The 16,117-nt window shown below is 56.7% G+C and overlaps 1 protein-coding gene across 1 annotated transcript in view; it reads right to left on the reverse strand.

Moving 5' to 3' along the window:
* Nucleotides 1-16,117, reverse strand: part of WNT4 (Wnt family member 4) — a 25,852-nt gene continuing 9,735 nt past the window's right edge. The window contains exons 2-5 of the mRNA XM_057699118.1: nt 11,018-11,253; nt 1,543-1,674; nt 1,304-1,446; nt 1-572 (exon numbers count right to left, since the gene is read on the reverse strand). Of these exons, the coding sequence (XP_057555101.1) occupies nt 105-572; nt 1,304-1,446; nt 1,543-1,674; nt 11,018-11,253 (979 nt within the window). The 3' untranslated portion in view covers nt 1-104. The remainder of the gene's footprint in view (nt 573-1,303; nt 1,447-1,542; nt 1,675-11,017; nt 11,254-16,117) is intronic.

A 16,117-nucleotide genomic window follows, 5' to 3' on the forward strand; every position in this document is an offset into this window, starting at 1 on the left:
AAAAATACAACCAGTATCTTTCGGGGTGGGTGGTGGGGGACTGTTTAAATTATCGGCCTTCCCCGGGCCACTAGATGGTTGCTGGGCGCAGGGCCGGGCGGCGGTCACCGGCACGTGTGCAGCTCCACGAGCCGCTGGCACTGCCGGCACTTGACGAAGCAGCACCAGTGGAATTTGCAGCTGCAGCGCTCGGCCAGCTCTACCTGTGCCGTGTGGAAGCCGCGGCCGCAGCACAGCAGCTCACAGCCGTCGATGGCCTTGGATGTCTTGTTGCACGTGCGACCCCTCGTGCCCAGCACGCCGCTGCGCGTGTCCTGCTCGCAGAAGTCCGGGCTGGGCTCCAAGTACACCAGGTCCTCGTCTGTGTGTGGCTTGAACTGCGCGTTGCGCGGCACCAGCGCCCTGGAGGAGCCCACACGGCGTGGCTCCACCTCCGTGGCGCCGTCAAACTTCTCCTTGAGTGCGTGGCCCACCTGGCGGAAGGGCGGCACGGCTCGCCAGCACGTCTTTACCTCGCAGGAGCCCGACACCCCGTGGCACTTGCACTCCACCCGCATGTGTGTCAGGATAGCCTGTGGGGGACAGGGAGGGGAGAGGGGCCATCAGGAGATGCCAGGGGAGGCCGTGGAGGGGCCGCTGGGGGGCGGACAATGGGGGGGCAAGGACGGGGGGATGCCGCAGAATTGGAGAAAGATTTATGGTTGCGCTTCCTCTGTATTAAGCTCCTGCTGTATGCCATGGCGGGCTGGTAAGCTGTGTTGGGAACAGTTGAAGATATTGTCCTTGCCTTTGGGGCACTCAGAGTTGATGGAGGAGAGACATTTAAAGGGCAGTGTCATGTGAAACAGTGAAAAGTGCTGTGTTGGGGAAGAACATGGCTGCATTGAACCTGCACAGGAACCTTGAAGTGTAGGCACTGAGATGGCAGATGGTGTCTTAGTTAAGCATATGATCTTTGCAGTGACGCAGAGAAAGCTTCAAATCCTAACCCTGCTACTTATTGAGGGTGTGTGTGTGTGTGTGTGACAAAGAGGAGACACACCTGTGTACACATATATGTGTGGGTGGGGGTGTGTTGGGGGACGTGTGTGCTACACTGGGGGCCGCTCACACTGTTCTGTGACGCCGGCTCACCTGTCTGCTCCACTCCCCTGCCCTGCGTCCCCCGCCCCACAGGAGGTGCCTGGTACCGGCCAGAGCCAAACAAGTGTTTTCTGAGGGGCAGGTGGGTGGGAGAGTGTTCGGGGACCTCGCAGAGCCCGCCCTTTCCCGGTGGTGAGGGTGGCGGGGCCGCACACGCTACCTTCCTGCCGGCCTCGTTGTTGTGGAGGTTCATGAGGGCCCGGCTGGACGAGGCCCCCTTGCTCCTCTCGCGCACGTCCACAAATGACTGTGAGAAGGCCACGCCGTAGGCGATGTTGTCTGAGCATCCTGACCACTGGAAGCCTGGGTGGGGTGGGCGTGGGGAGCCACGGGTGAGGGAGGGCCCGGGCCCGGGCCCCTGCCCCCCCCCGGCACGCCCTCCCCACAGCCCGCACTTACCCTGTGGGCTGACCCCGTGTACTGTCCGGTCACAGCCGCACTTTTCCAGCTCCCCGCTGCTGCACGCCCGCGTCACTGCGAAGGCCACACCTGCCGAAGAGATGGCGTACACAAAGGCCGCCTCCCGCGTCCCTGTGGGAGGCAGAGGGAAGGCAGGGCTGGGTCCCAGGGCTCCTCCCTGCACCCTCCTTTTCAGAGGAGCGGGGTAGATGGGGCCTCCTGAATGTTGGAGGCCTGGGAGAGGACAAAGCAGGCTGACTCCCATGGGTCAGGAGTCACCCTGTGCTGGCTCATTCTTACCACACCAACGGCCAAACACACACACGCCGGGCACTGCTCTGCGGTCTTCACATGTGCGCGTCATTTATCCTTCCTGCACCCGTCAGGTAAGTACAATTATCCCCATTTTCAGAGGGACTAGCCAACTTGTCCCAGGCCACACAGCACGTGGTTGAGCAGCCAGATGGTCCAGCTTCAGTGCTCTGAGCCACCATCAGATACAGTTCTCACAACCTCTCCAGGAGATTAGTGATGTTAGCATCATTTTATGAGCGGCAAGACAGGCTTGCAGAGGTAAGTTAACTTACCAAGGCTACAGAAATAGCAGGGCTGGCCTGTCAACCCAGCTCTTTTTGTGTCTGTCCCCCAGCTGGCCCCTTTAGGCTGCGAGCCCCTTCCTGCTGAGGCTGGGCCCATCTTGGAGACCACCTTGCTTCCTTATACCTTTAAGAGTAAACTGTGATAACAATGGCCCCACCGCTTACCAGGACCACTGCTGCTGAGGGGATGCCCTCTACCACCAGGAGCTTTATCTGTGTCCATCTCACAGATGGCACAGTGCAGGTTTGGGGAGGGGAAGTGGGTCCCAGTCGCCCAGTCAGGAAGTGATAGAACTAGGACTCAAACTCTGGTCTGTCCGCCTCTGCTGCCTGTCTTTCCCTTCTGGCCCTTGACTTCTTGGTGGTTCTATTTTGGTGCCTGCTCTGTCTCTTGCCTGAATGGGTGTTTTTATCCTCCTAGGAACCGTGCCTCAGGGAGTGTGGCTGCTATGTAGCCTCTTTCTGGGGGTGTGGGTGGTGGGAGGGAGTGTATGTGTGTGTGTGTGTGCGCGTGCATGCGTGGTACGTGTGCACACGGCTGGCTGGGTGTGTGACCAGGCGGGCCCAGCGCCTCTCCTGGGTGCTGTGAGGGCCTCTGTGTGTGCCCGTGACTGTCCTTCTGTCTCTTGTTGGAGCGCCTGTGTCCGCAGGAGCAAAAGGGGCAGGCTTTGGCCTCGTGGTTGGCAATTACCTCTGCGACACCCAGGCCTGTGCTCTTGGCTGCCCTGGGGAGCAGTCGCCGTGGTCAGGCGGAAACAATCACCTCCTCTGTGCCCGTGTCTGTGGACAGGCAGTGGAGGCCGAGTGCTGGGGTTGGGGGCGGCTCAGGCCCCCATGGCTCAGGACGCCCTGTTCTCAGGTTGGCCCTTGAGCTGGGGATCCTGCCCCGCCACCCACTCTCCACGGCCCACCCTCTGCCCTGGCCTGGCCACTTCAGGCCAGCATGAGGGGGCTTGGCTGGAGCCATGGGGGCCTTGACAGTCTGAGATGGAATCCTCTCCAAGTTAATGGAGGTTAAGAGCAGGATCATGTTGGTTGGTTTTGTGCTGTGGCCGCCCAAAGAGAGACGACTTTAGTTTCTGGTATTTCTGGTATTTCCAGGCCTGAGACAGCACATATCTTTGCCCCAAAGACCAAGGGGGAAGGGAAAGCAGGAGATAGGGTGGATGGGACTGGCAGGGTGGCCCCAGCTCCTGGCCTGGCCTGGTCCTTTCTCCTCTGCTTCTCCAAGCCCTCAGGAGCCCCCAGCCCATCCCAAGATCTGGGCTCACCTCCTCCCCTGAGCGCTAGGAGCCCTGGGTGCAGGGCTCCCTGTGAGAGGGCCTAGACACACCCCTGCCTCATCCCCAACCAACACCCATCTGCCAGAACTCCAGGCCCCCTTGTCCTGGCCTCGGGAGCAAGGGCGCCATGGTTCTCTCCGCTTGGGCCTGAAGGAAGAGGTTCTGGAAGGAAGATAATAACACGAGCTCAAGCTTAGAGAGAGCTCACTCTGTGCTGGGCACTGTCCAAGCACTGGACATAATTTATATACTCTTCACAACAACCCTGTGAAGTAGAGACTTTTACTCCCCATTTTACAGATGAGGAAACTGAGGCACTGAGCCGTGAAACAACTGGTCCAAGGACACCCAGCCAGGAAGAGATGGAGCCAGAATCCAGGCTCAGGCAGCCTGGCTCCAGAGTTTCAACCTTAACATGATCCTGCCGCCCAGAGCCTGGAGCCCCCGGGAATATACAGCCCATCTCTTCCCACCTCCGTGTGTGAAGCCACGAGCTGTGGAACACGTCCAGTTCCCTTTGTGGGTTCTTCATTGGGGGATGGTGAGCAGTGGGCCTGTGCTCAGCACAGGAGACCCCAGAAGGCCTGGAGCATGTGGTTGAGCCACTGTGTCCCGAGAGCTGATGGCAGTGCCTCCTCCAGCCTTTTATGACTGGCCCTGGGTCCCGGTCCCTTGACTCCAGGGCTGTGACCCCTCCTGGCTTGTCCCCTCTGCCCGGCTGGAGCCTTGCTCACCAGCGGGGCACCTGGCAGAGATCGCTGAGACGCAGAAAAAGGATTGTGGTGTGGCTGCGAGGGCAGCAGAGGGGAGTTCCCCAGCGACCTTGTCAATAACTGCTGCCTGGTCTGGGGGTTTGCCTGTTCCAGCTGCAGGGGGAGGATGGTCCTGGCTTTGTCCTGCTGGGACAGCAGAGCCAGCTGGGGAAAGGCAGAGCTCTTGAAGTTGCTAGCAGCTGCCCCACAGCCTTCTGCCTTTTCCATAAAGCCATTTGCCCCATTCAACACAATTCCTTTCTTCCTGCTCTTTCTTCTTCCCTGAGCACCTCCTTCCCTGGCTCCACTGGCCTAAATCCTGAGTGTCCTCAGGGTCCTGCCTCACTATCATCTTTTCCAAGGTGCTCAGGCTGCCTGGGGCTGGGAATTCAGGGTTGTCCCGGGGATCTAGTGATAACTAACCTTTCTGAGAGCCTACGATGTGCCAGGGCCTTTCCATGTGCTCCTGGCACCCTGAGCAAGCAGCTCTCTCCAGCTCTGCTCTATGGAGGAAAAAGTGAGGCTCGGTGGCTTGTCTGGGGTCCCTCAGCCAGTCAGTGGCCAAGCGGGAATTGGAACCGTGGCCTGTCTGACAGCACATCACACGTACAGTCTCCCCAGATGTTGGAAGGAAGGACATTTGAGCAGGAAGGAGTGTTAGGAGGAGAAACAGATGAGAATGAGTTGGGCTGGAAAGGAAGCCACCGGCATGGGGATCCCCGGGGCACTAGGCAGGTGTCCTGGTGGCAGTGTCATAACTCACATGTTTCCAAGGCAGACCCAGCGGAGTCCTAGGAAGGTGGGGCAGGACAGGCACAGGCCTCTGAGGAAGTCACTGCCCTCGTTCTCTCCCCATCCCTGCCCCGAGCCTGCCTTTCCAATTTCCTTTGCTCTCTTATCTGCAAAAGCTCACCTTTTCTTGAAACCACCTCCAGGAAGCCTCTTTGGATTTAAGAGACAGTGTAGGGCAGGGGAAAGAGTAAAGGCTTTGGAGTTGGACATAAGCCGTGTTAAGACTCTTACTAGTGTTGTGACCTTTCCCAGTCCTAATATGGGGACAATAATGCTGCCCTGGCAGGCCAGGCCCTGGTACTTCTGCATATCCCGCCCACCATCATGGATTCCTGGGACCCCGGGCACTCTCGCTGGCCTGCCCTCCCCTCGCTGGACTCGGGACTGTTTCATCTTCTAAGCGTCTGTGTGCTTGTCTGCAGCCAGACTGAAAGCTCCAGGAGCCATGCTGACCCTCACCTTCTCCTCTGCCCACCTTGAGCCCAGTACAGAGCTGGCAAAAACAGGACTTTCCCAGCTCCCTGGAGACAGAGGTGGGTACTGGGAGGAGCGTGGACGCTCAGCCAGGCAGGCCTGAGATCTAGTCCTGGCTCCGCCACTTCCTAGATGTGTGATTTCAGGTTTTGTGTGCATAGAATGGGGCTGACAATAGTTCTGACCTCTTCCAGTGGGTATGGAAATCTAATGATGTAAAACATGGGAAGTGCTTAGTCACTGGCCCAGAGTAGGAGCTTGAGACATAGTAGCTACTGTGAATGTTATTGTTGGGTGATTAATGCCATTTTATTCATTGGCTAACATATCGGTAGGGCACTTACACCCTGAGGGCCACTTGTCCACGTATTTGCCACGGAGCTAAAAGCTTCTTTAGGGCAGAGATACCTCCTCCCTCACCAGACATTTATCAGCCACCTGCTGTGAGCCAGGCCCTGTGCCAGCACGAGGGAGACCGAGGTGAGTCTGTCCTCAAGGAACCCTCAGTGCGAAGTGTCTCTGGGGTACCCCCTCTCCAGACCTCCCGTCTGCTTCTTAGATCCAGCCTGACGTTACCGTCCGTAAGGGGCCCTGATGTTCGAACTCAGGGGCTGGAAACGCAGCCGGGGCTGAATCCTCACTTGGCTACGACCAGTGAACCACATCCCCTCCCAGCGTGGCAGCCAGAGCCCGCAGGGGCCTGAGGGCTCACGGAGCCCCTGTCTCTCAGGACAAGGACGCGATCAGGCTCACAGAGCAGGGTGTGAAGAGGTGGGGGAGGCCCAGCCTCGTCTACAGATGCAGGGAAGCAGGCGCAGGGGCATTGGCACTGCCTTCTGCACCTCTCCCTGTTCTGCTCGGGCCAGCCCGTTCTGAGGCCAAGCACATCCTGCTCACGGTGACAATGAACTTCTGCCAGACCCCCCGGCCTCTCCCTCCCACCCTCAAAACCTCGTCACTCACTCCACAAATATTTATCAGTTACCTACCATGTGCAGGTGCTGCCCCAGGCAAGGGAATCAAGCAGACACCAAACCGCACAGAGGCCATCCCACACCTGGCCCTGAACGCCTGCTAAGCCAAGAACCACCACCTGCCCCATTCCTGGCTGCCCCCAATGCCAACTTCACCAAATTTCTGGCAGATTCTCAGCCTAGAGCACACAGTTTCGCCCTGACTTAGACACTGTCCTCACGGGTCACCATTATGTCCCCGTCTGTCTTGCCTTTCCTGGCCAGGAGCAGGGGCCTCCACTGCCTGAGGTGGGGGCGGGGAGGGGGTACAGGGTTGGAGCTGCGATACCTTAGGCAGTGCTGGCAGTAAGAGAGCTTGCCCCTCTCCCCCCACCCCCAGGGCACCCTGGGAGTCAGTCAGGCCTTTTGAGACATCATCTCTGAATCCTAACGGGAAGCCCAAGAGCTGGGGCCTGGGGTGGCCCTGCTTCCAGGGAGGAGGACGCTGAGGCTGGGACAGGGGATGGACCTTGCCCAGGGTCTTGTGAAAGAGCTGGCAGGTCCCGGATCTGGTGCGTTACACCATCTGCCTGCTGGGCCTCCTCTCTCGGCTGAAACATGGGAACAATACAACACTGTTGGAGCTGTCGTGAGGGTGGTCGGATGCAAGGTAGCACCCAGGAGGCCCTAAACAAATGGGGCTCCTTTTCTCCTCCAAGTATGGCCTGGATCCTGGAGGGGTCTGTGAGCTATTACCTTTTGAGGTTTGAGGTCATGACCACAGCCAGGCAGCTCATGAATGTGGGCACTGGCCAAGTCCCCCAGCCCCCAAACCTGGGGGCTGCAAGAGAGGCCTGCCCAGACCAGCTGCTGCCCAAAATCATAGCAGCTGGTGATGACAGACGGCTTTTCTGGGGTCAAGGTCCACCCTAAATGGTGATGCCCCTATGAGGTAAGCACATGACCGGGTCCCACTGACAGATGAGGATACCGAGGCTTGGAGGAGTGAGGTCCCTCCCCACATGGCCTCATCAACCCCAGACCCCCCGAGAGCAGCACTGTGGACTTGGGAGGGACAAGTCCCTTCTCTTGTTCAGTGGAGATAAGTTAAGACTTTTCCAGGAGAAATTTTACTAGGGAAGAAAATGGAAAATGCAAAAGTGATGAGATGGACAAATGGGAAGAGCTCAGACTCCTCCAAACATGACTGCCCTTGCCTGGCCTGCCTGGCCTGGTGTGGCTGGCTTGGCGAGTGTATGCCCTTGACTCAGCCCTGAGGGGACTGGACACTTGACCAAGTCACTTGCACGTTAGTCCAGAGCAGGTTCCAGCCAAGCCTGGTAGGATTCTCAGCATCTCCCTGAACTTGATGAGCCAGGGCTGGGCCTCCTCCCTGGTTCCTGGCACAAACACAGGTAAGGAAAGCACTTCTCGACAGGGTCCCTCACTGGCCTCAGGCTGCATGACCCATGCCTCCCCTTCTCTGCCCCTTGAGTCCTTGCCCCAATTTGCTCTCTGCCGTTGGATGGCATCCATTGCCTGCCTCCTCCACGCCAGGTCCTGCCTTGTGCGGGGAAACTGGTAAATGAGATATTACCCTTGTCTTGGAAGAGTTCAAGGTTTGGGGATGGGGGAGTGGGGTGGGGGAAGACAGGCATCACAGCTGAGTGTGAAAGGTGTAATGAGAGCTGTGTGGACACAAATGGTCTAGACAAAAGTGTGTGTGTGTGTGTGTATGTATTAAAGGAGCAAGAGTGTAAGAGAGAAAGCGGAGAGAGAGAGAAATTGATAAGTCAAATGGGTTAAAATGTAAACAGCTGGTGAATCTAGGTAAAGAGTATATGGCAATTCTTCATAGGGAAAACTGAACTCATATATTTGGAGGACAAATTGGTGGTGCCAGAGGCAAAAGCAGGGATGGGGGTTGGGCAAAATGGGTGAAAGGGGTCAAAAAGTACCAACTTCCAGTTATAAAATAAATATGTCGTGAGGATATAATGTACAGTGCAGTGACTATAGTTAGCAGTACAGTATTGCATATTTGAAAGTTGCAAAGAAAGTAGATCTTAAAAGTTCTCACCACAAGAAAAGAAAATGTTTGGGGACTTCCCTGGTGGCACAGTGGTTGAGGATCCACTTGCCAATACAGGGGACATGGGTTGGATCCCTGGTCTGGGAAGATCTCACATGCCGCAGAGCAAGTAAGCCTGTGCACCACAACTACCAGGCCCGCGTACTGCAACTACCAAAGCCAGCGCGCCTAAGAGCCTGTGCTCCGAAACAAGAGAAGCCACCACAATGAGAAGCCCGCGCACCACAACAAAAAGTAGCTTCTGCTTGCCACAACTAGAGAAAGCCTACGTGCAGCAATGAAGACCCAACGCAGCCAAAAAAAAGAAAAAGTTTGTAAGTGTATGGCGATGGATGTCAATGAGACTCAGTGAACATTATATTGCATGCCTGAAACTAACATAACATATGTCAATTATACCCTGTTTAAAAAAGAAGAAAATGAAAGTAGCTGACTGAATAAACCCATTAGATAGAGATTTTTTTTTTAAAAGAGTATATGGGAGGACTTCCTAGGTGGCGCAGTGGTAAAGAATCCGCCTCACAACGCAGGGGACACGGGTTCGAGCCCTGCCCTGGGAAGATTCCACATGCTGCGGAGCAACTAAGCCTGTGCGCCACAGCTATTGAGCCTGTGCTCTAGAGCCTGTGAGCCACAACTACTGAGCCCATGTGCTGCAACTATTGAAGCCCACGTGCCTGGGGCCCATGCTTCACAACAAGAGAGGCCACTACAGTGAGGAGCCTGTGCACCACAATGAAGAGTAGCCCCCATTCTCAGCAACTAGAGAAAGCCCGTGTGCAGCAATGAAGACCCAACACAGCCAATAAATAAATGAAATAAATAAATAAATAAATTTATAAAAGAGTATATGGGAATTCCTTGTATTGTTTTTGCAACTTTTTTGTAAGTTTGAAATTATATCAAAACAATTACCAAAAAAAGAGAAAAAACCCCAGCATGAACAAAGAGCTTTGGAGCCCAGTGAAAAAAGCAACCACCTGCTTGCAGGAGCTGGGAAGACTGGAGGAGGGAGCTGCTGAACTGGTGGAGAAAGAGGGCTGGGTGTTTGGAGTGGAGGAAATAGCATGTGCAAAGGCACAAGGGTATGAAAGGGCCTGGCACGGGAAACCCTGCCAGTCTGTTCACCAATCCACCTAAAACACGCAATGCCTATTGTATGTGAGGGGCTTCCCATGCCCAGCGTCTGCTGTTTGAGCCTAGTATCTGGGCCTCATCAGACAGCCAGCCCTGGGCTGTTGGCAGGGGAACCGTGGTCCTAGGAGGACCTCCGCTACCAGGCGGCTCACTTCTCCGAAGCAGCAACGTTCAGTTATGCCAAGCGTGAGCGTGCCTTTTTGGCCCCTGCCAGCTCCCAGGAGAATGGCTTCCAAATTTCTATCACAGTTGGTTTCCAACAACACCCAAATGGTTTGCCACAGGCCCAGCAGTCCTAGCCGTCCAGGACCACAGGTGCCAAGACAAAGGTTGGCCCAGGAACGCCTTCCTGCGGCCTGAGCAAGTCAAGGGGCCTGTGGACTATTGGTGGCTCAGAGTGTCAGTTTCAGGCTCAGGAAATAGAAAAAGAGACACTTGGTTTACAGTGCTCCCTCGAGGGAAGCAGCTTGAACCGGTGACCTCTTAAGTAGCCTTCCAGATGCATGGAATGTTCTCTATGTCCTGGGCCACCTGCCTCTGGCTCCATGCCTTCCCTTACTTCTGGTGTCAGCCGAGGACCCACCTCTTTGGGAAGGCTTTCCCTGAGCACCCGCCCTGGCTGGGGCAGGGGTCCAACCTTGTGCTCCCAAGGCTCCTGTGTCCCTTCTCATTGTGGGTAAGACCCTGGAGCTGGACTGCACGGGCTCAAGTCCTGGCTCGGTCACTTTTTGGTTCTGTGGCCTTGGATGAGTTAACCTCTGTGTGCCTCAGTTTCATCATTTGCAATACGGAAGCCTATATCTCAAAGGGCCACAAGAGTTGATATCACTTAAAGCACTTAAACAGTGTCTGGTCCCTAGCTGGTGCTATGGGTGTGAGAGCCACTGCCCCTACTGAGCTGTCATTGCCTGACTGTGAGCCCAGGAGGACAGGATCTGCGTGCTGCTCTTCCCGGGGTCTCAGGGCTGGGCACGGCGAGGCTCTCAACATGGTTCATCAAAGGTACAAACGAGATGGGCCTGCATACGAGAGGTCAGTGCTAACGTAAAACTAGCACAGCGCTGGGGGTCTGGAGACCCAGGTCTGAATTTTTTTCTTTTCTTCACCATCTGAGGAGCCCTGGGCAACTCTGTCCTTGCCCCTGCCTGAGCTTCGGCTCCAGGACTGAAAACACTGCACGCCGTATTGCGCTGCACAGCCAAAGAACAGCATCCTCCTCCGATGGCCCTCCTGCCCGGGTCTCCCGCCCGCTGGGTCCTGCCCGCTCCCCTGCCTCCACCTGCATCCTATGATGAGTGATGGACCAGTCAGGCCACTCACGAGCACATGATTCACCCCGGGAAACGGTGGTCCCTTCCAGGGTTCGCAGCACCCCCGTGAGCCCCTCCCTCACCTTGCGTCACCACCTTGCCGAAGACAGGCAGCGAGTCGAGCGTGGAGCAGTTCCAGCGCCGGTTCCGGAACTGGTACTGGCACTCCTCAATGGCGAGCTGAGCGCCGCGGCGCACCGAGTCCATCACCTCCAGGTTTCGCTTGCACATCTGCACCTGCCTCTGAATCAGGCCCTTGAGCTTCTCGCATGTCTCCTCCTCCGAGATGCTCCCCACCGACGACAGCTTGGCCAGGTACCTGGGGAGAGGGGGGTGGGGGTGGGACAGGATGCTGAGCCCCTTCCCTCCTCCTTCCACGCCCAGGCTGAGGCCACACCCTGCCCAGGTCTCTGGGAGCCGATTTGTACCAGCGATGGGCCCTGGAGGTCGGCTTTTCTCTGGATCCAGTGACAGCCCTCCTGCTTGGCTCCCAGGGCCAGAAGAGGGGAAGTACAGTCTTGCACAAGGCCTCTGTCTCGAGTTAGCCAAAGCAGGGGGAGCACCGGGAGGGCAGCTGACAGAGCCTCTGTGGGATCTCTCCCTGCCTGGGTGGCCCCTTGCACTGGTATCTGTGCCCTGAGGTCACCCCAGGCCTTGCCCATGGGCTCTGAGCCCTTCACGTCGAAATGCCCTCTAGCTGGGAGGCTGGAGCCACTGTGTGCCCTGGTGACTCTCTTTCCTCATCCCCAGGCAGGGCCCCCAGTGACCTAAGCCCACCTGTGGCTACAAGGTCATGGTCCTCACTGCCAGCTGTATCCTAGGGCCACAAGGCAGAGACCAGTGTCACTGCTGTAGCACTTAGGACAATAAGGGCAGTGAGGGCTGGGGGAATGGGGATGGTGTTGGAGGAGGGGGGCTTTGCAAACAAAGTGTGCCGTCCCTCCCCTCAACCCCTGGAGTCTTTATAGCCGGAGGATGGGGCACCAGTGCTTGTCCCACCTCACAGGGTTACAGCAAGGATCACAGTCCAGATGAGACAGCTTACATCAAGGCACTCTGGGACCAGGCATACGTGGGGAGGGGCCTTACTGCATCCCTTTCAGCAGAGGACACAGAGCACTACTGTTGACTGAACACCTACTACATGCTGTGCACAACGGCAGGCATGTCTTCCTGTTGCCATCTCACCCCAAATTTAAGAGGTGACAATTATTATACCCATTTTATGGATTCCAAAATAAAGGCTAAGAGGGTGACATGCCCAAGGTGACCCAGGTAGCAAGTGCAAGAGCCAAGCTTCAAACCCCTCCAAACCCTGTGGGCCTTTCTCCTGCCTGTCCCCTGCATGAGGGCCCTGGAAGGCTCTGCCCTGTCGAATGATGGCCACTGTGGGTTTTGTTTTGTTTTGTTTTTTTCCGGCTGTGCTGCATAGCATGAGGGATCTTAGTTCCCTGACCAGGGTTTGAACCCGCGCCCCCTGCACTGGAAGCATGGCATCTTAACCACTGGACTGCCAGGGAAGTCCCTAATGATGGCCCCTTTGTGATCTGGGCAAGGAGGCGAGGCGGCCAGGAGCAAGACACAGAAATGTCCATTGTGATGGGAGCAGAGCTGGGAAAGACCCTGTGAGGAAGGAAGTGGTTTCTCTCTCAAGGGAAGTGTGTGCACCTATTAAGTACCAGCTATGTTTCAGAGCAGTGAGATGACTGGCAAGGTCACCCAACTTGTAAGGGCAGACGTGGATTGGAGCCTGGGCCTGGATGACCCTGAGGCTTGTGGTCCAACCACTGCCCCTCAGCCTCTCCCCTCTCTCCATCCCAGCATCCCTGGCCAGTGCACGTCATAGGTGCACAAGCGGCAGCCTAATGGTGGAAGGAGAACTGAGTGGTGACTCTGGAAGGCCTCCTCTCCTTCCCCTGCCTCCCCTTCCCACCTCTTCAGTGGGAGATGCATCTGCCACCTCCCAGGGCAGGGCTGTCTAGCGTTGACTTTCAGAGTCTTGGAGGAGCAGCAGGGCACACAGAATCATAGCCTTAAGGAATGTGACAGGTGGTCTGGTCCAGACTCCTTATTTTACAGGTAAGCTCAGAGAAGGAGAGGGGCCTTCCCACCACCTCCCAGTAGGAAACTCAGACCCTGGCTCTACCCTCAGCCTCAGCCGCATAGATCAGGGGCTCTGAACAAAAGAGAGTGAGTGTCCCACTGCCCTGGACTCCATAGTGAACCAGCCCAGCAACCCAGGTCTCCTTGATGGGGGGGGTGGGGGTGTGGGGGGGTGGGGGTGCGGCGATGGCTCTCCGGGGGTGGAGCTGAAGATGCCAGTGCATCTTACAAGGGAAGCTGCACAGATTTCTTGTCTGAAGAAGAATAAAGGGGGAAGGCCACCACTCTCTGGGACTCGGCACCTGTGATGTGACGGGGAGACTACCAGTTGTGGCCAAGTCAAGGAACCGTTGTCAGGTGCTAAAGTGATCCTGTATATGAAAGATGGTCTTACATGGGGCCTCAGGCAATGGGGCAGGAATTCAACATCTGTTTGCTGAGTGAAGGAATGAATAAACGCATGGTACCCAAATAGAAAAGCACACAGAAAGCCTAGTTAAGATATGGGAGATTTTTATGATGATAATAAGAATAGCTAACTTGTATGGCCCTTTATCAGTAAAGCCTAAGACTTTACTTACTTGATTGCATTTAATCCTCTGCAAGCCAATGAACCCCCATTTTATAGAGGTTGAAACTGAGGCACAGACAAGTTAAGCAATTTGCTTTGTGTGCAGGGTCACACAGCTAGTAAGAGGCAGAGCCAGGACTGGAACCTGGTTTTGCCTGACTTCAAAGCCTTTGATAGAGACAATATTCCTTTACATGGCTCAAGGACTTGAATGTCACCAGTGGGCAGAGGAGGCTGGGAGCTGGGTTCGCTGGTCAAGGTGCAGTCAGTGGGCCGCCTTGCAGACTGCCAAGCTCTCCACCCCTGGGGGTGTACAAACGGCAGCTGGATGCTATTTGCTAGGCCCTTGGGCTGGACCAGAGCGATGTTTCTCAGATCTGGCTGTGCGTTGAAACGTTCGTGGGGTTTGTTGAAAGCGCAGGTGTCTGGGCCCCACTCCAGACAGGGCTTGGTGGGCATCTGGGCTTTTCACACGTTCCCAGCAGCAGCTGTGAAGCCAGGCTGGCACTGGTCTGGAGGGCACTTTAGAGGAAGCCTGTGGGTAACCACTGGGGGTGTTTCCTTCTAAGCTCCAGGGAATCTGATTCTGGGACCCTCTCTCCTCCTCACTGCTGTACTGGCCCCCGGCTGTGGGGCCTCTCTGCGTCTGGCTTTCTTGATCTGGAAATGGAGGAAACGGTTCCTATTCCATAGCCTGCTATGAAAAATTGTGATTTGATGTGGCTGGTGCATCTGGCTCTTGGCCGGGCACATCTTGGGTACGCTATAGCTGTGAGGACCTCGCCCTTCCCTGGCACTCGGGAGGTGGGTGGCCTTGGGCGGAGGCAGTCCCACCTCCCCTCACTCACCCCGAATTCCTTGTCTCCTGGGATCCTCCCAGTTGTTTTTACCAGGTCCTGCCTGGAGGATGCACAGAGGCTAGTAGTGTCCTGGGCAGAAGCCTGAGCTTCTCAGAAAGGAGACAAGGGCGGAAAGATGGCTGAGGGTCAGGGAGATGGTGCCTCTGCAAGGGAAAGGGGCCGACTTGACTCCTCAGCCCTGCCTGGGTGCTCCCCCCTCCTCTCTGCTAGCTTTGGAGCTAGTACCACCTGGCACTCTTGGCCTGCAGGGGGCGCCAAGAGCCTGGATACTGGCCGTGGTCCAGGTCCACATTGGGGAGGCCACGGGTGAGGGGAGTACAAGTCGGGCCTAAAGTTGGATCCTTTCCTGCTCAGATGCCAGGTTTGGCCTCTAGGGGAAGGTGGGGGCCCCTATTCCTTCTGTGACATGGGGGCACAGAGCTGGCCTGTCCCCATCTCAGCCTCTGCTCCCTCTGTGCCCTGCCAAGGGGCCAGGTGGGGCTGTGCTGGGCCCTGGCTTCTGTGTTCAAGGCAGGGGTTCTCTGGGCAGGGGGAGCACCCTGCGGAGGGCTGGCTGAGCCACCAACCCTCTGTGTGACCTTGGGCCAGTCCCCACCCACTGGAGCCTGCCTCCTCCTGGTACCGTAAATGAATGTGTCTGTGTCAGAGTCCGCTGGGGATGGGGGGTTCAAACCTCACAGGCCTCCTGGCTCCACACCAGACTGAAAGATGGAGCCCCTGCCACTGAACGAGGAGGGACCGGAGGAGCCACCCACCCCCTCCTGTAAGCTCAGGACTCAACGAGGGACATGGGCTGAAATAACAGTAGTAGGGATTTAGGGGTGAGCTGCTGGCCTGCCATGGCCGTGAGTCACTGGGACAGCTTCCAGGAAGAAGCTGAGAAACCTCTTCCGCTGAGGAGTGTCCCTGCCCTCAAGGCGGGCACCAATGCCCACCGCCCCCAGCCCCTGCCTTCATCTGGCCCCACAGCTGTCCCCTTCCATGCCACAGGAGGCACGGCCCCACCCCACCCCAGTTCTCTCAGATCCCAGGGTCTTGCCTGGGAAGGGCTGGGTGTCAGAACTGGAAATGGAACTGGGAATGAGGTGGGAGAGTTAGGACCCCAGGCATCACAGGACTTTGCCCACACTGCTTGCTCATTCTGGTTAGGGTGCCTGGCCTCATTTTACAGGGGAGCAAACTCTGAGGCCCAGAGAGGTGGAGTGACTCCCCAAAGTCACACAGCTAGTGAGTGGCAAAGCTGGAATGCAAACCCAGCTCAAACTGGGACCTGTCTTTCCCCTGTACCCTGGTTGTGGATCTGCCTTGTCTGGCAGCTGCAGAGGGCTAATGCCACCTGCAGTGTCAAGTCCAGTCTATAGCCTCCATGATGCCTAGCACAGCGTGTGGCATGTAGAAGGTGTTCAATAAAAGCGTGCAGCATAAATGGAGGGCTCTGTCCTGATTAGGTCCCCTCTGCTGCCTTCCTGGCAGAGTGCTCAGGGTGGGGGATGGCAGTGAGGGGAGGATGTGGGGGCTCCTTAGCTTTTCTGTCTGCTGAGGACCTGGAGACCCTTAGGGGCGAGGCCTAGCTCATCCTGGGGGCCTCAGGAATCCCCTCCTGGCACCCTCAGGTGGCTCAACCTTTCCCCCAGAGACACGCGTGCCAC

The sequence above is a fragment of the Hippopotamus amphibius genome, chromosome 1 (assembly GCF_030028045.1).
Source record: "Hippopotamus amphibius kiboko isolate mHipAmp2 chromosome 1, mHipAmp2.hap2, whole genome shotgun sequence".
NCBI classification, from domain to species: Eukaryota; Metazoa; Chordata; class Mammalia; order Artiodactyla; family Hippopotamidae; genus Hippopotamus; species Hippopotamus amphibius.